The sequence below is a fragment of the Orbicella faveolata genome, unplaced genomic scaffold (genome assembly GCF_042242905.1).
Source record: "Orbicella faveolata isolate gen_17 unplaced genomic scaffold, um_ofav_v1 contig_12, whole genome shotgun sequence".
Lineage (NCBI taxonomy): Eukaryota > Metazoa > Cnidaria > Anthozoa > Scleractinia > Merulinidae > Orbicella > Orbicella faveolata.
This window is the reverse complement of record NW_028301539.1, coordinates 11,951,227-11,976,224: the sequence shown is the minus strand read 5'-3', so window position 1 is coordinate 11,976,224 and position 24,998 is coordinate 11,951,227. Positions and strand designations below refer to the sequence as shown.

Below are 24,998 nucleotides of genomic sequence, written 5' to 3'. Positions count from 1 at the left end.
TCGAAGATTAAGCCGCTTTTTATTTGTGCCAAGATCACTCCAGGGTAAATATACCAAGGATTAATAGCAAAGGAATGGCAACTGGCATCACTCCTAACTCACACCCAAGATTTTAGCCTGCGTTGTCAAACAAGGTTTGTACCAAATTTCCTTCTGATTTAAGCAGTTTACCTTTAACTTTGCTTATTGAGAAACATTGAATAAGTTGACATTCATGACTAAACAACAAACTTGGAAGTTTATGCTTGTCCCACCGTACCAAGGTCGAAAAATAAATTCTCCTCACTGACTGTCATGAGTTTCTTTTATGTCAGTTATGAGAATATGGTGGAACATCACCTGAATAGCGATCACATTGTATTATTCTCGTATTATATCTGGAAAATAATGATGTTCATTTTTGGGAATTAACTGATTAATTAATATGAGTTTCAATACGTTATTTGAGTCAGTGTGGTTTTTAAATAACTGCAGCAAAGGTTTTATTATTATGTCCTTTTTTGGCCCTTTGAGAAATGGCTTGTTTCAGAATAATCTAGTGCTTCGTGTAAAATTTTGCTGCATGGGAAGTGTTATATTTATTCTGTGCAAACAAAACGAGCAATAGAATACTGCTTTAGTGGATGGAAAATTGATGTTTCCTATCGGTGAAAAAGTACTGCAGTAAATACTATAGTAAATACTACAGTAAATACTATGGCGTCGTTTTATTTCTCAGATCCATAATTAGTTAAAACCGTCGACCTTGCAGTTTCGCTAATCAGCTCAGAGCCAACCCATGCATTCAGTGAGAACTTGTGTGCTGTTCTCGCTCATGAAACCAGTTACATGTTTTCCTTTGAGATGTGATCACATAAATTAGCCTGGTGTGATTGCCTGGTGTGGTCAATATTGTCGAAAACTCCAAAATCTGAGTTCGGTCGTCTAACATCCTAGACCAGTGGCCCTTGCGAGTAAACTTAATACAGGCAAATCACTGAGGCGACAAGAAATTTCCTTTAATAAGCAAGCAATCCCGTCTTATAACTTATACTGGCTCGTTCACGTATGCATCAATTAATGGACTTGCCTAAACGTTAATTTTCACCCGGCTCTCATTTATTTCCTAGTGCCTATAGGTTTTAAATTTCTAATACTTAACAGCATTGAATTGCCATCATTGAATTCAAATTTATTTTCGCTTTCAGAAAATATTAGTTTTGATTTATATATATGCTTAACTTGACAAAGGAACACGAGCCTACACGTCTATTGGGCGGATCTCTAGTGACGACGCCAATTTAAATTAAACGTTTTCTATGAGGTTTATTATTGACTCGATCTGCTATTGATCCATGATGCGCGCAAGAATTCTTAGCCTTAAACCCAGAAAACTAAAACAATTGATTCTATTCCGGGCCCGTTACAGTTTCGTGATCGTTATATTCTGCTTGGAAGGAAAAGAGAATATCAATAAAGCAGATGGTTTGATATAATTTTAATATTTCGGCTGTTAGCACAGGTCATCAAAACACTATAACACTCTGTATACTGATATAAAACTATTGCGTGTTACAAAGAAACGCAGAAGGGAATTTTAAAAATCTCAAAAGTGATAGACTAGTATCGAAACTAGTAATTATAAATATTTTTATATTCTACAATTCAGAACCTCCTGCACTCTGTACGTGGTTCGTGATTTCAGTCAAAGCTAACAGATGTATTGTTGATGATACAGCTGCTTGCCGCTGAGTGCTTACATACGAGAGGACTACTTCACGACAATGGTCTTTTGAAGCAATAACCACCTTTGTTACTGTCCTTTTGTAAGAAATGTACCCTGTGTTTCGACTACTTGGTGAGTCATTCTTGACAATGCTTTGATAGTGTGTATTAGAGCAACACATTTTCCATACCCGTTGTATGTGTACGTTCAGTCTATGCAATGTAGTCGGCTCTTATCTCGACGCCATTTAGTATGGGAGTTGGGCGCCCAAAGTGGCGGCATGTGATTTAGTTTTTATGCTTCTGTGAGTTCAAGATGATACGACAGCTCACACACTTTTGAAACTATTCTAGAATGAATCATTGCTGGTTTGCTTCATTATAATAATCCTCAGTATGACGCTTACTGGTCGACCTAAGCCTTTGTCAAGGTGAGTCGTGTCGTGCCATCTAGACTAGGTGATATGCTTCTGGTCTTGTATCATGACAATTTGACTATTGTCAAGACTTTTTACTATGGTAAGCTGCGAGATTTAGTGTCACCCTTGAAGTAAATTAGGTTGTCTTTTTCTACGACGATTTATGAAGTTCTACGTCCGGCCACCGCTGAAAAGATGTTTCTACCTTTGTCAAAATTTCACGACATTTTCCTATGTAAGTCTGAAACGAAACCAATTGTTAGCACAAATTTCACCAACAATCGCACAAGTTGCATTACTTATTACTACTCAGGTTGCAAAAAAAACGCCAGAAGGCTCTACAAGCAATCAAAAAGAGACAACATTATTTAAAACACTGTAAACAAAAAAAGCAAATAAAAATAATAGCGTAATATAATAGATGAAAAATAAAAATGTCTGGTACTGAGCTTCATTGCAGACATATTTCCAAGTGGTACGTAGTGCACATACTGCATGTTTGACATTAAGCTATCCGAATAAACGACAAGGTTATTTTTGCTCGAGAACATAATTAAAACATGTACTTAGTGGTATTGTTCCTACTGTTTAAATTAACGTACCCTTCACCTACGAATCTCAGGCAAATCTTTAAAGTTTTTTTTTTTTTTTACGGTTGCACTAGATTTTACGAAAGATCCCAATACGTCATTAGTGCACACGGTCACGACACAAACCGATGTTGAAAAGAATCATCCATATTTTCTATAATCGAATATGGGAGGTGAACTTTGTATTGACTTTACGCGAACCTTTGAGGCTAACGTTTAGATAGGCAACTTGGAAATCTAACTCTGTACTTCTACGTGACGTTAGAAGCATCCATAGAAAAAATATTCAAGTCCCCTTTTCGAATTACGTGCCTCAAGCTCTGCTTGCTAGCGGCGTTTTATGAAAAACGACGTCCACTGGAGAGGACTGGAGAGCGGCATTTGACAGTTGCGCAGATATAACGGTGCTTAATTAATTGGAAGATTGCATGATTTGCAGTTTCTTAATGAATATCAATCAAAGTCACGTTATATATTATGGCAAAATAGTTCAATAACTGAGTAAAAGCTACATTCTATATCTGTTGATTTCTTTTTACTGTTCTTAGTAAGTTGATTTCGTGATGTTTGTAAAACCACGCCCTAACTACATAAACAAATGTCAACAAAAACCTATACAGACAAACATCTACCAAATTAACGACGACCCCCTCAAGAGAACACTCAATCATGGTCACGAACAATTCAATAAATAGGTCTATTGAAGTTTGTGTATATATTTTCACCCCCCCTGAAGTGGACACCTCTTGAAAACGCGCGTGGAAACCTCTTGAAGCTTTTTTGGTAGATTCACAATAAAATTTATTTCCTGTTAGAAAACACCTTTTACCATGAAAATCAATCTAGCTGGTCACTCACATTGGAACAGTATTCAATGATTAATTCTTCACTCCTGTTCTCGGCATTAAAGAGACCTCTCCATATTCGGCAATGAAATGACCAGACAGGTTCCGCTTGGAAACGAGAGATTCCAGTATACAAGGTACATAAACTGATATTTCTATTGCGTAAGTTAGTTTAATTGTTTTAAACTGCATGATAAATTAAAGTTACCGAAAGAGTCACTAATTATATATAGTACCGAAATAAATTTATCAATTGTGGGAAGTGGGTGTGCTTGTGATGCAAGGGCTTAGAAATGTACATTGATTTATAATAAAACAATTGGGACTATAAAAACATAAATTAAACCAAGGATGGCACTGGAAGAATGAGGTTAACGTTTTCCTCTTCTGGTATGTTTTGACTGGAGTTATCTGTCAAACTCTGGTTCGCATTTTTTGCGGGAGGGTAAAAGTCGTGCATTTTACACCGACAATTACCACCCCGAAACACCCTTGAATGTACGATATGGAGGCTTGTTTAAGAAAACACAACAAGTCTTTACTTAGCTGAGTTTATGAAGACTAAATATTGAACCGGGGTAGCGTGTGGGAAATATTTAATGTTTATCCTTTTCAATGGTCGAGTAATTCCATACTGAGTAACCATGTGAACAGAACCTCGACGAGAGCGCCGGTATTAAAATAGACTTCTATTTTGAGTAACTATATCTTCTAAAAATAATATAAATGAAAATCACTTAGCAAACCTCAACTCAGTTCCATAAAAAATCGGTTTTTATGTTTTCATATTTAAAAAGTGTTTATAATTGCATTAATTATTATCGACAACTGCAAGCCATGAAGGGGTCTTGGGAAACTTTTGATCCGAACTGGAAATCGCAGAATCCTTTGTGATTAGTCATTAAGTCTCGTTTCTAAGTGTTTCTTTCTGCCTCGGGACCTAGAGTCATTTAGGTAACAGTCTCGGATATTTTCAAACATGTGTATCGGCGTGGGTCCCAGCCTCTCGGCGATTCGCGAGTCTGGGTTTTTCAGTGCCATTGATTATCCATCGTACAATCAAATCACTTTGATAGCACGAACACTTTAGAGGAGAGGCTAGCTGTCTTTATTATAGAGGTATTAAGCGGGAAGAGATTTATGCATTTGGTTTCACCAGGACCTCGGGAAATGTTTGTATGATGTGTCCCTTTTATGAAGGAGTCCGTTTCTTTGGCAGTGTAGAAGCGTTAATGACAACTTGACAACACAATCAAAAGCGTTTTACTAGAAGCAAACTTTTGTATTTCATGCACATGGTCCATGAATATCGTCGATTGCATGCTTAAGAGTTATATTACTGCTTACTGTGCTTTCTCACGGATATTGAAGATATTGGATCTTTACGGGTTAATGGAGAATTTGTCACGATGAGAAAAAATTGAATTTTGCGGTAAATAGTAAAGCATTGCCGAGTCAGCGCAAAAAAAGTCATTCTTGGCATTTTGTTAATTATAGATTGAAAAACCTTTGGAAATGGTAGCATTGTTATTACGAAGGAGCTGATCTAATAAGAACATGAAGTTACTATTGACACTGTTTCCAATGGTTCCCGCACTTTATATATTGGCCTGGTGTGACGTAACAATCGTTTCTGCCAGATTTTCTGCCAATTTGACCAAATTTTTTGTGTTTTCTTGCATTGTTAAATGATTACATGCACAGTCTTTCTGTTAGGTACTGAGTTCGAAAAACCTTGAATTATTGATTTTTCTCCCTTTGCTATTGAACTGTAAGAGATGTTTCATTCGAAATCGAATGGGAACCAGGCCCCTTCGCAACTCCATTTGCTCCCGCAGTGCCATGCCAATACAGGTCAGTGGCTATTTATAGGAAGCTCAAATTCTCGTCGAGAAAAATCGTTTTCAAAGTTCAGCAAACTTTGCAGTTTATTAGCTGTGCTTTTGTTGGAGGCTTTGGTCTCTTTTTCTGTTTAATCAACTGCATCATTTAAGGTATGTATTTTTGGGTTACGATCGTTGATTTACGTTTCGTTACACATTTTCTCGATCGTTGATCATTAGTACTACAGCACAATTCCACGACAGCCTGCCAGCTGTCAATATTGTTAACTTTTGTAATTTCATGTTGCTGCTAGTGTATTATGTAGTTTACTTTTAATATATTGGGAACAAAGAAACCTTTAAAGACTATAAAACTGTATAATTTTATTTCGTTCCCTTCGGAGAAAAACTAATTTAGAATATTGATATAGAAGTCGGGAATTACGCCATGTAGACCAATCTTGACTGCCGCTTTCGTTTCTAGCCTCGAGTGCTTTTCGTATTTGAGTAGACATTTTATGTCATTTCATTGTTCCTATGCTGATTTCGAGATAAATATTTATTTGGGTAATTTTTGCGGTGAGCACAAATGTATGCGACTCTGGGCGGTACGGACACGTTGTACATCGCCGAAAGGAAATTTCGTGACCTTTTATTCGAGGCGTTACGCGGTAACTTCTAAGACTTCAAGTTTTTACGGGAACCTTTCTTATTTAAATTTCATAAATCCTCTTGCCCGAGCTGACGGTAAGTGAATGCGGGTTGTCATGTTTGTACGTTAAATTTAGTCTTCCATTTGCTTTCTGATTATTGCAATTAGGTTTGTTTAGCGATGGTTAGCGCTTGTGTTATCGAAAATAACATTTCTTCGACCTTGTCTTGGCCCGGCAAATGAGGTTACTATTGAAGCAATTAATCGAGCGCCTTCCGCGATTCGAGAGACAATTCCACCTGAAACTTTTGTTTCATAAGTTGCTCGAATCGAGTATTCTTAACGAAAGAGGTATGTTGTAAAGCAAGTGAACCATTTTTGAAATAACCAGCTTAAATATCATGGGCGGTTTGTGAGTCATTATCTGTTACATGAATTGTGACAAGTTGTCGTGTTTTGCATTCAATTTAATTCCCTTCGCAAGGAGCGGGAAAGAGCTTAATTACACCTATTTCTTAGTACAATAGAGTCTTTGTCAAGTCATTTGCAATTTCTGTTTTGGAATTCATACTTCGGTTAAAACAATTGTTTGATGTTCTGAGGGCCACATCAATATTATAACTTGGATGTGGTTAAATCGTCTTTGGTGAAGTAATCACGTCTTAGGGTATTCAGGATGTACTTGGGTTTCCTTTCTAAAATAACAATGACAGTCCTTTCGTTGTTATCCAAACTTTGCTATTTTTGTTTAGTTTTCTTTGGGAGAATCAAAATAATTCAACTGATAGAAAACAATTATAAACATTTAACATTCTTATAAAGGTCAATTTTCTGTTCCCTTTTATAATTTACATGTTATAGCTATCACCTTCAGCATTAAGCTAACTTACAGTATGATTTCTTTTTATGAAATCAGCTTTTTTGCTTCTAAGAAAATGAAATACCCAGAGGGTTGTAGTCATATTTTCGGTTCCATCACTATCACTCAATCAGATTCAGCCCTCAAGTTATTTTTGGTCGTGATCCTGCCAATATAAAAAGAGCTTTTATTGTTGTTGTTATCCAGCTGTTTGTTTTCAAGTCATGGTTTTAAACTAGGGCTATAGATTTTATGATCTTGAAGTATTTCTTTGATGTTAAACATTATGCAATGCTCTGCTTGTTGGCAAATACTCGGCATGCCTATTATTTACTGATTTTTATTACACAAACATTTTTTGGAAGTTAATTACATTTATGTATGAAAATAAGTAATGCTAAGTGAGATGACGTGTCTGCAGTGTAGCCCGGTGAGCAAAGCTTGCAATAGATCATAAATGTTCAAACTACCCATCATGGTCAAGTCAGTAAGACATGTTTCTGCTTGCATGCTCTCTTTCTCCTTTGAACAGCAGGAGATTTGAGACCACATGCTGATGGCTTAGTACCTGAGAGATCAATGTAGTGTTTGTGACTAAATACTTGCATTTGGAAAAATCATAAACAAGTAACAATCAGTTAGAGCAAGGATTTCTACTGGAGGGCATGCATTTTCTTTCTCTTGAATGTGTGAATTTATGTGAATTCTCAGAACTCTCACACAAGGTGTACAGTTGATTTTATTGAATAACAGCAGTTGTGATTGTCTTCTTTAATTTTTGGCTTGTTATGTTCCAATTTTGTTTATGGTGCACTTTGATCTGCACTTTTCTAATATTAATTTTTAATTGTGTGACTTTTTTTTTTTCTACAAATAAAATACATAGATATATATGCTTGCCAAAACAGAAGTCTTATAGTTACACTTTCATGCATATTTATAGAAAAATTAAGGTACTTGTGGGAAATCTCACGGTCATCACTTGAAAGCTTTTCATACTTAATAATTGCGTGACTGGGTAATCACATGTTAGGATAATTAGAATCTCATATTGATCATGGGATTATTGTTTTTTAAGAAACTGTTTTGTGGGCACGCTTGTGAAAAACACTTAGTAATACTAGTTTATCACCATGATTGTAGAGTGAATTTATTTACTGCATTTGGGAATTTTCCTAAAGGGATGCCACTTGAAATGTTATCAATTGAAAACATCATGTTACCTTTAGTTAGTTATAGACTCCTTGTCGGTATAATAATGCTATTTGGTAAGTGCTTTGAGAAATATTGTCAGATTGTTATTGACTAATTGATAGACTTGGTTATCAACCTTGGGGTTACCTGTTAGGTATTCATGAAAATCAATGCATTAATTTTTACCAGGAGATAATACTTTTAACCTTCAGCAGCTCCAAGTAGTTTTTCTGTTTGTTTATGTTTAGACAAATGGGTTTCTTTGTAATGTGTAAATGATTATCTCAAGTTTGTCTTTGAGTAACACAGCTTGTAATATATAGATTTAGAAGCTGTAATAGTTATTGTCAGTTTTCTTTATAGGGCAAGGCTATGAGAGATAGACAAAAGACAGTTCACGGTTTGTCCTTTCGGGCTCTCTGGCACTTAGTCCTATCCACGGACTATGCCCCTTATTGAGACTGGAATGGAAATGGTAGGTTTGAAGTTTCATTTGCTGCTGAATCACTAAATTACCATCTTACAAGTACATGTACATGCAGTGCATTTGCATAAAAATGCTTTTTTTATCATTGAAAATGTCTTAAGTAGCTTGCAAGTATGCTTAGACAGCAGCTGCCAATTTGTGAGCTAGAGTTGGTTATTTATTTATTTATTTTTTTATGTATTTGTTTTCTACTTATTCTGTATATTAAGATCACTTAGCAAAAGTATTTTTATTGGCTAGTCAGAATGCATTTTAAAATTTTGTTACTTTGTCAGTTTAGAGGTAATTTTTTATACATTTCATATCTGAGATTGCGTCCATTTCTTTTTCTACTGACAGAAAGAACATGATAAATTGTGTGATTTAATAGTAGCACTGGTAAGTTATGTTTACTCAAGATGGGTGATATCATTATTAAGTACATTGAATTTTCACAATAATTTGCAACTTACATGTACATGTAACACTGTGTTTTCATAGCAGTACTGGTGTGCATTATACAGTTGTATTGGTTTTGTTCAAAATTGACTGTGCGTACCTCTATAACCACAGGTTTTAAGTAGCAGCCAAACCATTGTGCAGTTGAACCCCGCTATTTTGAGTTCTCAGGGGAAACAAATAATACATGACTGTAGTTTGAAAGAGCCAGAGTTCAAGATAGCTGATAGTAAATGAATGAAGAGCAAATCCAAGGGAAACAGTTTTGAGTTTGAAATAATGGGGAATTAAAAATAACCAAGTTTGAATTACCAGGGTCCAACTATTTAATTTGATATTTACTTGCAAAAAGATAGTATATAATAACTCATTAGAAATACTGTGTTTTGTCAGTGGTCATCTGGGAGACACTGACAAATCATTCTATTTTGCGATAACTGAGTTCAGTTATTGTTTTATCATTCGATTACCAAGTTTGTTTTTAAAATATTTAAATCACTCTCTGAAAGCTCAGAGTTGGGCGCAGTGGCCTCATGGTTAGGGCATTTCTCTCTGGATTGAGCAGTCTGGGTTCAATCCCTGGCTGGGGATATTGTGTTGTGTTCTCCTAGTCGCTTTATGCTGTAGAAACTGGGATGAGCTCTGGCCTGATGGGCCACTTGGTTCATATGCAGACTTTACTGAAAGTTCAGGGAAGCAATCTGCTATTTGTCACCTGAGAGTGTGGTTACAATTATTCATGAGCAGACCATTATTTGTACGCAGTAATTTGCCTGTCACATGGGTTCTGGGCCAATGAAAAGGAAGAGAAAAACTACATTGTATGATAAATGTAATTGTTCATGTAATGATTTTAGCTAATAAGGATATTTACATATATATACACTATGTGATTAAAAGCATAGCATGACCTAATTTGAATTAATCATAAATGGCTGTTTAAAAGCTCATTTATGTTGCAATATATGTCTTTGCTTTAAAAGTTTGAAAACATTTTTAATTGTTTTGGACTACAACCACAGTAATATGAGGTAAACAAGTCCTGAAAAAACCTGATTTACAATTTTTTTGTTTCTGGAAAACAAATTTGTGGCACAGTACACAAAAGTAAGAACCAAAACATTATGCCAATAACTTAATATTTTTGTTGTGGTCACCTTACAGTCAAATCGTATTGAAGACCAAAGAGCTGAATTGCCTGTTCTGTTGAGGCCAGATTCTCAGTATATACCGTCATTGGTTATTGAAAAGATAGACGTCAATCACGAAGCTGAAGAGGTTAGTTTGTTATTTAACATAACCCTTGTACGTGCAGGTGTTTTAACAGGGTCATTCTGTAGTAAAGCTGCATACCATTAGAACTACATTTTCCTCTGCAATTATAGTGGTTCACATCTCAGTTAGCATCCCAGTAAATGGGTCACACCTTAATAGCTCATCTGTTCAGTGCCCTCAGGACTAACATTGTATGGTTCCGGATAATAACCATACCCACCCCAAGGGGGCGGTTGGAAATTCCAAGGGGGATGAGGTCTAAAAAACCCAAAGTTGTAAAGAAAAGAACTAACTAAAACTGGAATTTCCAGAGGGATGGGGGGTTCAAACCAAAAATCTTTCCGGGGGGGGGGAGTGGAGGTGTGGATATTTCCTAGTAAGTAACACATTTGCAGCTTTTTCCCAACATTGTTCTCAGGTTATCCCATCAATTCACTGATGCAGAGATGATTTACAGGCATTTGCACCAGCAACCTCCCCATCATGTCACATTTTAGCACTTCTAACAATGTTATGTACCTTTTATCTTTATTGTTGAAGGCATTGTGCCATAATTGTTAATGTGCTGAACTCTGGATTACATGGTCCGGGTTCAAGCCCTGGTGAGGGTCACTGAAATGTGTTCAAGACACTTAACTCTTACAGTGACCATGGGTATGAATGGATTTCAGACTAATACTAGCATCCCATCCAAATGGAAGTACATTGTAAAAAGATTTCTGGTCCTTCATGGTGTCAAAACCTTGGATACATGTAAGGGACATCCTGATGGGCAACTAGGCTCAAACATGGACTTGTCTTCATTGGGAGCATGGGAAATAGTGATTTTCATTCTTGATGACAAATGTTCATTATGTACATGCAATTTACATGTTCTTGTACTGGGAGTTGTTGTGCCGTAATGGTTATTATTCTGGACTCCAGACCAAGTGTTCTGAGTTATGAGCCCTGGCTGGGGTCATTGTGTTATGCCCTCTGGCAACACACTTACTTTCACAGTGCCTCTCTCTGCCTAGGTGTAGCAATGGGTACCAGGCAATTTAATGCTGGGGCTAACCCTGTGATATACTTACATTCCATCCAGGGGGAAGCAGAAATACTCCTTATCTAGATCCATGTTATAAAAACTAGAGATACATGTGCAGTAAGCACTGGCCTGATAGGCCACTAGGCTCTGACACAGACCTACATGCATACTGATATGTTTTTAAATCACAATTCAGAGTGATATTTCAAAAGAAGAAGAAGAAACTGATCCAGAAGAGGAGAAAGAGGATACAATGCCGAGAGATCTTGACCCTGTCAGAGAGGTACATGACATAGCTTAAGACTACTGCATTTGATAGCCTGTATATTTCAGACTGTATACATGTATTCCAAAATAATTCCGTTTAAAAATAAGCAAGCACATTGAACATACCATTGTTAGTTTTATGGAGCTAATATTGGTCAAATTCCAAGACCTCATGATCAACAGTCTCAGCCAGATCATCATCAGTGAGTTTGACCTTTGATGTTCATAGATTTGTTAATTTTAGCCATGTTTTATCAACATCCCCTATGCTTTGCAGGTGTTGGCGGCAGGTGGACCTTATCCTTTAGTGGTTCTGCCTGTTGGGGGTGAATACTGGTTGGAAGGAAGTAACCATTCTAACATTAATGGCAACAATTTCAAGCATCTTGACTGCAAGATTGAGACAAGTAATGTCATCCAGAGTTACAGGAGGGATTTCATTGGAAAGGTTTGCTTTCAAAGACTTTGTTGCTTGATTAGATTATGTCCTCTGTGGTTCTGTTTGATAAAACAAGTCTAAATTAGAATTTTGGTGATTACATGTACACGTAGCTTTGAGCTTAGCTTTTATTGGAAATTATTTACTTTAATTTGAAATTGTGCTTCACTTGTCAAGTGAGATGTTTGTGGCTTAAGGTATAATTTAAAGACAGTCATCTAACAATGACATGCTGTACAATACGTCAAGAGATTTCCCTGGGTTTTTGGTTTCTGAGGTGACCTTTGATATGCCTATAATTATGTCTTATTTTTCATGCACTAAGTGGACACTCTGGTTCATGTTCTTTTGACTCAGCACAGCCATGCAAGTGTCATCTTCATGTACATGACTGTCTGAATCAAAATACAGTATAGTTATGACACTGCATTTTCAAAATTAACCAACATCGTAAGAGGTGAATGTGGGCTCAGTACAATGCACATGTTTTATCATAATTATAATAATTTCATTGGTTTGTTGACACTTCAGGAACATCTGAACTTCATTTGTGATGATGAGAAACTTGGTCCTGTTATCTTGTCTGTAAAGCAAGAGATTGAAAAGCTGGATGGCTGTGACACACAAGGATTTATCAGAGTTATTTTAAGGTACAGCTGTACATTGAGCCTTTTGTTGATTTATTAATTGTCATGTAGCTCACACCCTTTTGATGACATGCATCTTTTTAGTTTGCATCACAGACAAGATCACTAGTTACTGGATTTTGTCTGGGAACTGTTTGCAAGTGCCATTAAATAGACTTCTACTATACAGAATCATACTAGCAAGCAAAAGGAGAGGGAAGGAGTGGAATATGACAGGGTCTGAGCGCTCATTAGGGTACTTGTTCACAGCCAGATTTACCTGCAGTTGAATCTATTTCAATTGACATAGGCTAGCAACTTTTGTAATGCATTACAAAAAAATGCTGTTAGTTTTTCAGTCACAGACTGCATGTGCCTATGTATAGTACAAACCAAAAAAATTAAATATTACACATAATTCAATGACAAGTTTTCTTATTAATTGTTACTTATAATAATTATTACTGTGTAATTAAAATTAAGCTGTGGACAATTGTTTGTTTTCATTGTACTTAACAGAACAACTGAAAAGACTATTGCAGACTCTCTGCCAATAGAAAATCTATCTGAAAATCCAAGTCCAAGGGAGATTACTAAGGTAAGTAATATACCCTGGAACAGCTCTTTGTAAATTATCTAAAACGCTGTTGTATATTCATTACTTATATGATTTTCCTTTGTGACCTGTTGGGGTTCATTCAGGTAAAAGCTGTAATCTATGTTGCTGTGAGTGTGTTCAGTAAATTTCATCTCAGATGATGTCAAAATGTAGTAAGAAAAAAAGTGACACAGGAGGCAATTAACCAAGTCACTGATGTTCTTATCACATTTTCATGTTTTCTGTGATGGATTACTGGACAGATGCAGTCTGCAACATGGACTCTATTTGTTTTATAGAATAAAGAAACTGGAAAATGTTAATGATGTCATCCATGTGTCTGGTCTCCAATTGATCATAAGTAAGAACCAATCAAAATGCAAGAATAATTTGACATATATATTTAAAAGAGGAATCTTAACAGCGAAGGTTTGGACAAGAGGTACCAAAATTCCCTTAAAATAAATGTTCACTAAAAGAATGTCAAATTTTACTTTTTTTTGACGCTTTTGAGGGCTGAGCTTGAACACAGTTAATTTAACAAGGTTAGCTCTGTGGTTTTAGCTTATTTATAACATGCAGTGTGTACATGTTGTGTGTTTGTAAGCAGTTTGTGTTAATTCCTTTCAGTATCTTCTTGGGGAGGATGCAGACAATGTGGATCAATTTCAAGTTTTGGCTCATCCTAAGGTACATAATTATCATAATCGCACTAGACATTGTAATGCAGTTATATTGAATTTAATGTAGAGTCAACAACAAGGAGGACCATGGAGGAAACGATCCATATATTGTAAAATCCTGACCAAGAAAGAACCAATCAGAATGCTCAGATTTACCTCAAGACCACCTTGCCATATAAAAAAGAGTAATATCGGTAACCTCCTGTTCAATATCTCCTGACCTCCACACAGTTGTTTTGTATTCATAGTCTTTCACTGTTGACACTTTGTACTACATGGAAAGAAAAACCATCTATGATATTGTAATATAATGTTCAATCTGCAGTTCACAAGCTCTGGTATTTCCTCAAATTAACTATGGACCTTTTTAGCGATATGTCAAACATTTTGAATTCTGTTGTTTCAAATAGCTATTATTGGATGCCCAGGGGGCATATTAGTATGTATTTACCTCCTGAGCATCCCATAATAGCTATTTGAAACAATGGAATTCAAAATGGCCACCATATCGCCAAGAAAGGTCCACTGACTGTATGCACCAATGTTACTCACTAAATATTTAAATCTAAGTACACTGTAAAGAACACTGTAGTTATAACAGCGTTTTAGTATCATGTATCACATTTACATGTACATTTACATATTTAGCGACTCAAGTAACTCAAAACATTTCCTTTATTCAAATTAGGAATGTTCCTTCCATGATTTTATTCTACCTGTCAGTTTTCATTTTGCCTTTTCTTACTGTCTATGTTTTCTTTTGTGAATCTCAGGCATCAGAACTGATTGTAAAGTATGATGAACACAACTTATCAAATTCATTCAAGTTTGGAGTGATCTACCAGAAATATGGACAGGTAATGATTCACAATTTTACAAACAGTGTTAATAAATGTTAGCAAATATATGGTGAAATGAAAAAAAAAGAAAATTATGAACAACATAATTGTGACAACTTTGGTGTGTTTTTTTGGAGTTACAGCAATATGATTTTAAACCAATCAGCATGTGTATTTTTTCCATAAAAGTTTGGGAGAACTTGATAAAACTATGCAAACCCTTGCCTATCGACTTCTGACTTGTGTTCCCACAGCATTTCTCACTCTCCCAAACTTCCACTCGTGTTTCTACAACTGCGTGGAAACATGGAAATTTTTTCTATTTATTAGATAGTCCTGTTGCAGAAGTTATATGTGCAAAACAGGTGTGACATCAGTCACTCTATGTAATAATTTGTGTGTTGTGCATAATTTCAGACAACAGAAGAGGAGTATTTTTGCAATCAAACTCACAGTGCAGGCATGAATGAGTTCCTTGAGTTGTTAGGTGACAAGGTGTCTCTGAAAAACTTCAAAGGGTAAGCTGTGAATTTTGTTGAAATGTTTCTACATGTCCATGTGCATGTATGCATTTTATCTCTTATGTAAAATTTTGTAACACAGTGAAACATCTGATGGATTATAGTATATAGCATGTAACAATGGAGAGTAAACTCACGTTCTTTATTCCCTTTTGTCTTGTTTTCACTTTAAGTTTCCAAATAGAAATTAGTGCATTATTTACGTAGGGTTTTTTATAAATATGATAATCATATACTACGACTGATCAATTAGTACCAGAATGGGTCATAACTCTTTAACATACATATAAGTACTTTGTATTAGTTACATATTCTGTCGTGTTAGTTACAGATCTTTCCTTTATAGTCAGTGTTAATTAAGATTTCACTCAGTGCAATTCCTTGCGTTATTTTTTCCAGGTTTAATGGAGGCCTGGATGTGAAGCATGGCCAAACAGGAGAAACGTCTATTCACACAGTCTTGGATTCCAAGTAAGAACTACCGGTACTTAATGTATCTCTAAGAGTGCTCTCTGAAATCCTTCATTTAATATTTCTTAATAGCAGAGCTCCAGCAGCCCAAAAGGCCGCCAAGTGGAGCCCCATACTCATAGAAATCTGTGAATCGCTTTTCTCGTGGTAAAAATGGCCAGCAATATTGCTTGTGGGTGCATATGCTTCACAATGTCGCAACATGGCGGCGATACTCCAGCTAATAAGTTGACCGAGACCACAGGCGGCCCAGACGTTGAATACGATTAATACGTGACATTATGCTGTTGGCGATTGCGTTACAATTTTAGCCGTTTATAAGACAATGTATGAGAATGCTTCGAAAATTACTCTAAATGCTACCTGTAGAAAATAATTTGAATAAAATAACTTACCTTGTGTTTGCATTGCGTTATTTTGATGAATCTGGGTTCCTGGAGGTGGTTTAGAGCCATTTAGGCGAGTTTTACTTTCTGGCGGTTTGCTTCCCCTAAAGAGAAACGAAAGGCTGGCGACCCACTGGCCCGACGGCCCGCACTCAAAGCTCCGTAAATTCCACAAAAATGGTCTAATCTCGTCAAAATTGCCTCATGGCAGCCGTCGATAACTCTTCTTCCCATTCGCTTTCTCCCAAGGTTCCAAAGTTTATCTTAACTGCCCGAGAATCGGTGGTCTTCAACCTCTTGCTTTCCATTTCTGCTCCGTCTCGATCCGTAACCGATTATCTTGGACACAGGATTTGAATTTCTAGCTTAACGACCTCGCCATCGTGACAAAGTCGCCTCCAACCGTCGAGAGGCACGGGGCATTTTTTGATCATGAAAATTGCACCGTGCCGAGGTGTTAACTGAAATTAGCGCCTAAAAGCACTGTTAACTGCAAAAATACAAGGAGCAAACAATGTCCAGCTGAATTTAGCGCCTAAAAGCACTGTTAACTGCAGCGAGAGATGGCAACGAGTAACTGACCAATGTTCCGTGCCTCTCGACGGTTGGAGGCGACTTTGTCACGAAGGCGAGGTCGTTAAGCTAGAAATTCAAATCCTGTGCCCAAGATAATCGGTTACGGATCGAAAGGGAGCAGAAATGGAAAGCAAGAGCTTGAAAACCAGCGATTCTCGAGCGGTTAAGATAAACTTTGGAACCCTGGGAGAAAGCGAATGGGAAGAAGAGTTATCGACGGCTGCCATGAAGCAATTTTGACGAGATTAGACCATTTTTGTGGAATTTACGGAGCTTTGAGTGCGGGCCGTCGGGCCAGTGGGTCGCCAGCCTTTCGTTTCTCTTTTGGGGGAAGCAAACCGCCAGAAAGTAAAACTCGCCTAAATGGCTCTAAACCACCTCCAGGAACCCAGAGACATCAAAATAACGCAATGCAAACACAAGGTAAGCCATTTTATTCAAATTATTTTCTAGACGTAGCATTTAGAGTAATTTTCGAAGCATTCTCATACATTGTCTTATAAACGGCTAAAATTGTAACGCAATCGCCAACAGCATAATGTCACGTATTAATCGTATTCAACGTCTGGGCCGCCTGTGCCGAGACATGTACATAATTACGTAGCCTTGGTTTACAGCGTACATCTTTGATATTGGTCATCCATGCTATGATCAATTCACACCTGTCAAAACAGGGTATCTGCTGATCAGTATCACGTGACCATATCGCGGATTCAAGTTTTGAGCTCATGGATATCACGTGCTTTCTTAAAGTTGACCGCCAACCAAGTACTGGTTTTTCAATTTAGATCGCGGGCTCAAGCCAGATTTACTTACTGTTTAATCAGGGCAGGGTTGTTTTGAAGCCGGTTAATATTAACCCAGGATTAAAAGTTAACCAAAATATGTATTTTTCTTGTGTAAAAATGTTTTTCACCGTTCATCTTTTGTGTAGTTTGAGATTATTCAAACTCAGACGGCCAAACAATGTGAATAGAAAACCTCACTGCAAAGTTTAAAAAACTCAAAAATTTTCGCTTATCCTGGGTTAGCTTAATCTGGTTTTCAACAACCCGGTTCAGGAGCTCTGTTTTTAGGCTTGGCTAAGTCTATATATTAGTTTATTATGTATGTCTGAATTTAATGGAATGGCAGAGAAAACGTCGTGTGAGCCAATCACCTTTTGGAATGGCTTTGGTTTTGTTTTCAAATAACTACAAATGCATTTTCATTGTGACAGACTGGAGTACACTACTCAGGGTTTTTGCAACTACTTGTTAAGCTTGCCTATTTTCTGGGCATTTACAAGAAATCGCATTTTATCCCATTTTACTATCGATTTTTGCTGGTGTAATGATTGACTCTCTGTTGTGCGGTACTTTGTCTTTGGTCATGTGGCATGCTTGAATACCACTTATTAACATGTTTATATCATGGCTTTTTATTTTTCATTGCAGAGAGATAATGTTTCACGTCTCAACACTCCTACCGTACAGTAGTGGGGACAACCAACAGGTATGGAGAAAAAACTTGAATGTTCTAAATAATCAGTGTCAATGAAATTCAAGTTTAGCTTTACAAGGAAGTGTTACCGATATGTTAGTTTATCATCGTTTTCCTGATGAACTCAGTGTTAGCGTCTCCGTTTTCTTGCTGACAAGCACATTCGTTTACACCTGGATAATTCACCGTTTATTCTAAATAATGATGGTTTCATTTCTCTTTGCAATATCATTCTGTGAATTTTAAAGCAAATCTGTGACGAGAACAAGTGCAGTTATCAACTAGGAGATATTATTTTGATTTCTCATCAAATTCCCAGAACTGAATTCAGTTAGAAGAATTGGAATCTGAACTAAAAGGCTTGAACTTGTGTACCTAATGGTTACATGTATGTTGTAGATTTACCGATCTTGTTTTTGTTCTCTTTCAAGGTTCAAAGAAAGAGGCACATTGGCAATGATATTGTTGCTATAGTTTTCCAGGTAAGTTTCTCTCAGTGTTCTAGTTATTTAAATGACTATGAGAGCAAGTAAGCCATTTTTGGCAGACGTTTGTGGAAACATTCGAATTGTTTCCGATTCTTTTTCTAACATAAATAAGGTAAAGCCATGCCAGTTGTCAGACCAGCATTAGCTAGTTTGCTCCCTTACAAATTTATGTTCTCGAAAGTTTTTTTTTTCACAGCCTCAGTTAACAACTGGAAGAATATTTTTCTTAGAGAAGGATAAAAGCTGGTCTGTATTTTCTTGTTGAAGGCACATGCACATTGCGGTGTAGGAGAATTCAGTGATGGATAGGTCTTCATTTTCTTTAACAAGCAATTTTGTGATTGCCTTTAGGATGAGAACACGCCATTTTCACCAGTTTCTATCCGCTCGCATTTTCTACACGTCTTCATAGTAGTACAAGTCGAGGAACCAAACACCAGCAACACGAGATACAAGGTGTGGTATATGTTTTGAAATTCAAATGCGTCTTTTCCCCAGTTCAGGGTTTGTTGAACAACATTCTCTTGTTTTGGTGCTGGGCGTTGTTCCTGAGTGGACTGGTTCTATGAATTAGAAGAAATAATCTAAGTGCTAGTGTTCTATCACGAATGCCATTCCTTTTTAAGCTACGCAACTTACTGGCTGTGTGCAATGGCGGTAGCTCTTTCGTTTATTCGATGTATCTGTGAAGAAGATTTACATAATTTACTAGTCGACTAGTAGGTTAATATCAAAACTATTACTGAGATCATGACTCGAGAGATTTATGTCACGCAAAAGAAAGCTCGGGCTCATTATCTAATTGTTTTTAGTGATGTCTGAATGAGGGTCAACTTCCACATACTCTGTATCTCACCAACCGACCAACCAAATGATCTTGGTAATTCGATTGTGTGAAGCTAGTTTATTTAGTTCAAAAATTGTTGATGTCATTCTAGGTGTCCGTGACAGCTCGTGAAGATGTTCCTCATTTTGGGCCCAAACTACCAAATCCTGCAATTTTTAAAAAGGTTTGTCACTGCGATGTTGCACGATTTTTCCGTTCAAACATTTTTTCCAACCCTCATTGTCTGTCCTTCCTGGTGTCCTCCTTCATTCCCTTATTAAAACCAAATGTTGAGCTTCCTGTCATGATGAGCATCATTTGGTCGTTTGTAGGGCCCTGAATTTCGCAAGTTCTTGTTGACCAAACTGATAAATGCAGAGCTGTCAGCTTACAACAGTGCAGAGTTCGCCAAATTAGCGGTGAGTCTAATAATATTCTAATCTTATTAAGTACCCGTACGCCGTTTACATGTTACTTATTTTTTGTCTATGTATTTTTTCAGGACCGAACACGCTCCACTCTACTTCGAGGATTAGCTAAAGATTTACTTGAAAAGAATGCTTTGATTCTTGATGCTGTGGGGGAGGAGGTGGTAAGGCTCTAGCTAGGGATTGTTATTATCATCAACGTCTGATATCTCCTTATTATGTAAATACAATGCCGAGAAACAAGTGATGAGAGTAAATAATATCATCAACTAGAAGATGTCTTAATGCCATATCACCAATCTTTAATTGTGTGTGTGTATCTGGCTTTAGACTCCACGGAGGAGCAACAAGATATCCAAAATCAGGAATGCGTTACGTAAAGGCAGCCCTGTTAGTCGCACCTTTTCTATGAGAGAGCCACGTGTTACTAAATCAGATGACGTGGACTCCGATGACAGCCTTCCTAAGACCTGGGCCAAGAGGGTGAGCAAGAAAACCTATGCAATGCTTTTCTCTGTTAATTTCACTTTCATCTCGCTTCCTTTTTTTCCGTCGTGTTCATGTAACGCAATAGCTTTAGTGCGTTGGAACCCCGTTAACACGGGCCATGAAAATGTAGCCGTATTAACGGGGTGACTGTAAGGTGGAGTTCCACTGTACTACCTTTTAAAGAAATTCATGGAGAATCTCGAGCTTGTTGTAAATGGCAGCATATAAGAGCTTTACACGTTCAATGTGTTTTCACAATTATTTTAGTCGTTTTGTGTCTCCCAGTGAGCAATGTGGTCACGAACGGTGTAAACATGTGGCCGAAACTTATTATGCAAGTATTACTGCTGAAACATCTTTTGAATCGGATGCTAGACAGTAAGCAAAGTGCTTTGTACTAGAACAGCTTGAACCGCTCTCAACCTCTGGGTCACACTCAGTCGGTTTCCTTACTGCGCCTCATAAGTGCCTTCCTCAACCCTCATCATTGATGTAGAGGTGATGTGATTTTTATTCCCATTTAGGCGAAGGAAAGACGAAAATCTGCACAAGGTCTGCTAGCGCCCAGGAAGGCTCCTAAGCCACCAAAGAAGTAAGTCGAGTCAATAAGTGTAGCTGGACAGACACTAATAAAAGTAGAGAAACAGAGCAGTTATTTAACTTTTAAAACTGCCTATTGCCGTCCGTAAAGGTGATAGCAAGTGTAACAGTCTCATACCGGGAACATCGATGTCATGTAATTCTCGAGAAAGAGATTTTTACCCTGTGATTTCCAAAAGCTATCCACATCTATTTTCTCAATACATTGTTAACCAAACAGGTGATGAGAATACCGAAATTAATCGCTTAGTTTCTCTTGATACACCACTAGATTCTCAGAAATGAACGACAGCTTACATACAAACACTGTTACAAGCAATTTTGAAAAATAATTGATGTCAGTCTTCTCCAATTGTCCCCTGTGTTTTAGTTGTGGTGTATCTGTCGATATCTTACCTGTGTATGCATTTGTTTTCAGCCTTGAGCAGCCTCAGGGCCGCTGTAAGAGTATGGAGTCGCTTCTCATCCAAGAGCAGAACAAAAGCAGCGCTGTGTTTTACGCGGCAGACGATTCCAGTTCTGAATCGAACACGTCCGAGATGTCTCGACATCGTGATGAGGAAGCTCATTCTCCGAGGAAACATAACACACGTTCACGGACGCCAGAGCCACGGAAAGAAAAGATTTCGGATTCTGCAGGATCACCTCGACTATCGTCGAATATGCCCCAGAACATGACTCACGCGCAGTCAGTGCCTATACTAGAAGGTTATGATCGTACCTATAGGACTCCTTCTCGAGTGCTCGACAAATCACCACTTTCACGAGTATCTTACGAGGGAAGCTCTCCAGGAGAATACCAAGTTCGGTATGTCGGCGGATACCGTTCGGGGCCCGAAGATGAGTCGGACGAGCCAATTAGACTTACGACGTACGATCGGTCTCCGACTCGTCACCGAAGGGGCTCGGACACGCCGGACAGCGTGGATGTTGGTAGAATTGAAGGCTACACTCAGTCAAGCTCAATTGCGACCGAAAGCAGCACATCTCCTATACATTACGTTCGCAAATCCCGAGAAGAAAGAAAGGAGCGTGACATACCGACAAGCTCGCCTTATCTCCGAAGAAAAGCGCAAGATATCCCTACTGTCAATACACAGTCCGCGTCCGCAGCGGGCTCGAGTCCAGTTCCTGTACAAAAGCAGAAGAAAACCGCCATCGTTTCGCCCTTGTTTGATGTGTCAGAATCAAACAGGCCACGCTCTGTTCCACCTGGCCTTATGATGTTTGATCCAACAGACCCTGAGTCCGAGAGAGTGGAACAGGTCAGTAACTTGAACCCGCATTATCCCGCCCCTTGCTTTCCTCTTAACAATTTTATATTTTTCGTCTATTGTAGTGATTAAGTTTCACGTGTTGAAAAAAGTATCACTGCTTCTTCTCAGGTGTTTGACGAACGACCGCCATCACTGCCCAAACTAGACACCGGCAGCGCTTTAAACTCGACTGAAGATTTGTCCTCTACTGGTGAGTATAGTTTAGTGGGATTGCTGACGTACTTGGCTAACTAGTTCATTGATTGTGTTACGTTAAACAAACGTGGTATTCAAAATTACTCGTAGCTATAAAAACCACTTTCTTGTACACCGCTAGCATCAACAGGTTTTCGTTAACTTTTATTGCTGGTTTATCAACGGAAATAATTGAAACTGTACTGTTTTTTTTATTGATTACAACGTTTTGAGATAGTTTGACGCCTTAGCATTTATGCAGTCAATTTTTAACTCTTGGTTTCGCATTGATTTTCAGCATTTTCCTTCAGACAAATGGAAATGTTTAAAAACGAGATATCAAGGCTCAAGTGTGAAAAGCTTGACCTGGCTCGACAGAACGTGGTAAGTTGTTATCTAGTGACCGAGAGTTATATCAGTGATATTTAATTGGATGTGCATGCAAATATGATGAAACTGGTATGGTAGAATCACATGAATGAATGTACTATGAGAGATCCCAGCTTAGCAGCGACGAGAAAGACTGAAATTACTTAATTTCGCAATTCGTGGAGGGTAAGGAAGTATTCTCATAGGAACCAAAACCCTACAGAAATTTCTGATTTAATATCACATTTGTCCGTGGTTTCCTTACAGGTGACATTGTTTTTATGATCTTTACTCTTAGTCATCGTAAAAAATGGATTATGAGGCAATTGTTGAATTCGGTCTCCTCCAGTAATTACTTATTTACTCAAGGGTATTTCATTGTGAACTTAGAGCTTGCATATTTCTTTAGTTACTGCAGCGTGAACACCGCGCCATCAAAGACGCAGCCATGCAGCAGACCGCTGACTTGTACCAAGCCCGCTGTGAAATAGCTCGACTAAGATCTCTATTGCCAAGTGAGAATGTACCCCCAAGGGACTCCTCCGCGATAGAAGCTGTCACGGTACGAGAGGGGAATATCTCTCCTAAGAGCAGTATGTCTCGAAGAGAAGTCACGACAGGAGTTTACGTTAGGGAAAGAGAAGAAACTGGAGAGATTCCTACAAGGACTTCTTATCGGGCTACGCGTCTTTGAAAGTCACGAAAACACCTTTTACATACACTAGAATTCTTCACGATAAAACGAATTCCCGAACATAGTTAAGAAACACAATCGTAGTCCCTCCATTAAGTGACTTTGTTGTAAACACACTGTAAGATACATACATGGATGTTTATTCTGTTAAGTACCCCATGGTGTGTTGTAGTATCGCGACTTCTAGGAATGTCATTATTTTTCTGTGAAAGTCTGTTGTTAGATCCACTTAGTGCGGTGAAAATCTACGAGATGATAATTCACAGTCTAAATGCTGTTTTTTATTCAAAATGTAATCAATGTACCTTAAGGGTTTTCAATGAATGTCCTTTTTTCTAAATGCGTTTACAAACTTAGCAGAGGAGTTTCCGAGTCTCGGTTCAGACGTCGAACGTATCGTGAGTCAAACCGAACTTAGTGGAAATTAATTAGCGAGCCTAACTGTCATTGGTTTTACTCATTAGTGAGAAATGTCACAAGATAGAGAGATAAATCTAAGGAACGAGGCTTGGGAATGGGTGAAACTGATTGCTATCAAACACAGCTATGCGTTTGGAAAGAGAATTCACTGCTTGTGTGTGTCAGGAAAGAAAAGTTTTGAAAATCTGTCATGTTGTTGCCATGTAAAACATATTGAAAAATAATGAATACTTCATAAATACAATCAATCAATTTCATCTTCCAGCAAATGGGTTTTATTCGTTCAAGAACGCTGTATGTGGTCGTGCATTTAACAAATGGAACCAAAATTGGAAGCTTGCTAAAAAGGTTTTTTTAATTATCGGAATAATTGTTTGTGTTCATTTATCAAAATGGATGATTTAATGCTTGCAAGGGCCTTGTATTTCTCATTCGAAGCAATTTTACTCAAATTTTCATATGATCTGCTTTCCAATTGTGGTTTGAATTCTCTCTTGCGGGATTTTCAAGTTGCATTTTAAAGCTTATAACTCTTCCCTTGTTGGAAACAAATTTTGTCTCTCGGAGATGCATAATGAAGTTTTAGATACTGCCTGTAGATAAAAAATGCGCAGCCCCGGCAAGAAAAGCTAAATTATCAATATATTTTAAAATCTCATTCACACAGTGGAGTGAGTGGTTACGTTTTGAAATCATTACCATGTAAAATATATTACCAATTTACAACGATATAGACATGTAGTTACACGCAATTTAAGCTGACGTTTTTGTATTGCAAAGAATTACAAAATAGATTAATTTATGATAATTAAGTTCTAGTCGTTAAAATAATTATTTAGGTGAGCTAAACTCGTTTTTTGGTACGAGAGTTATATAGTTTTGCTGTTACGTTCTATAAATTTAGGTTCTCGTTAAATAGAAGAAAAAAAAAACTTACATGTCTAAATCACTTGCTGTGCATTAATGTTACTATTTATGATCATTCAGTAAAGAGAACGAGCTTTAGTTAAATTGTTTAAACTATTTTCACAA

The 24,998-nt window shown here is 37.5% G+C and overlaps 1 protein-coding gene across 10 annotated transcripts; it reads left to right on the top strand.

Annotated features, from left to right (window-relative positions):
- Positions 1 to 23: 23 nt before the first annotated feature.
- LOC110054295 (uncharacterized) lies at positions 24 to 24,998 on the top strand. 10 transcript variants are annotated; one of them, XM_089282419.1, is made up of 26 exons: positions 24 to 134; positions 1,649 to 1,837; positions 2,059 to 2,135; positions 8,450 to 8,561; positions 8,913 to 8,951; positions 10,176 to 10,289; positions 11,510 to 11,596; positions 11,858 to 12,028; positions 12,551 to 12,669; positions 13,165 to 13,243; positions 13,874 to 13,933; positions 14,700 to 14,783; positions 15,183 to 15,283; positions 15,686 to 15,757; positions 18,156 to 18,213; positions 18,633 to 18,683; positions 19,041 to 19,145; positions 19,628 to 19,699; positions 19,848 to 19,934; positions 20,018 to 20,107; positions 20,274 to 20,426; positions 20,957 to 21,024; positions 21,451 to 22,297; positions 22,418 to 22,499; positions 22,782 to 22,867; positions 23,262 to 24,998. In XM_089282419.1, the coding sequence occupies exons 4-26, from the start codon at positions 8,532 to 8,534 to the stop codon at positions 23,544 to 23,546; spliced, it is 2,940 nt and encodes a 979-aa protein (XP_089138545.1). In that variant the 5' UTR covers positions 24 to 134; positions 1,649 to 1,837; positions 2,059 to 2,135; positions 8,450 to 8,531; the 3' UTR covers positions 23,547 to 24,998. The 10 variants fall into 10 exon arrangements, with proteins under 10 accessions (XP_089138545.1, XP_089138544.1, XP_089138543.1 ...); XM_089282418.1 differs by lacking the exon at positions 2,059 to 2,135 and having other exon boundaries at positions 1,718 to 1,837; XM_089282417.1 differs by lacking the exon at positions 2,059 to 2,135.

Coding starts and splice junctions, on each gene's coding strand:
- LOC110054295 (XM_089282423.1), top strand. CDS start 8,532: ATGCCCCTTATTGAGACTGGAATGGAAATG. Junction 20,108..20,273: donor ATGCTGTGGGGGAGGAGGTG/GTAAGGCTCTAG, acceptor ATCTGGCTTTAG/ACTCCACGGAGGAGCAACAA. Junction 22,500..22,781: donor TGAAGATTTGTCCTCTACTG/GTGAGTATAGTT, acceptor ATTGATTTTCAG/CATTTTCCTTCAGACAAATG.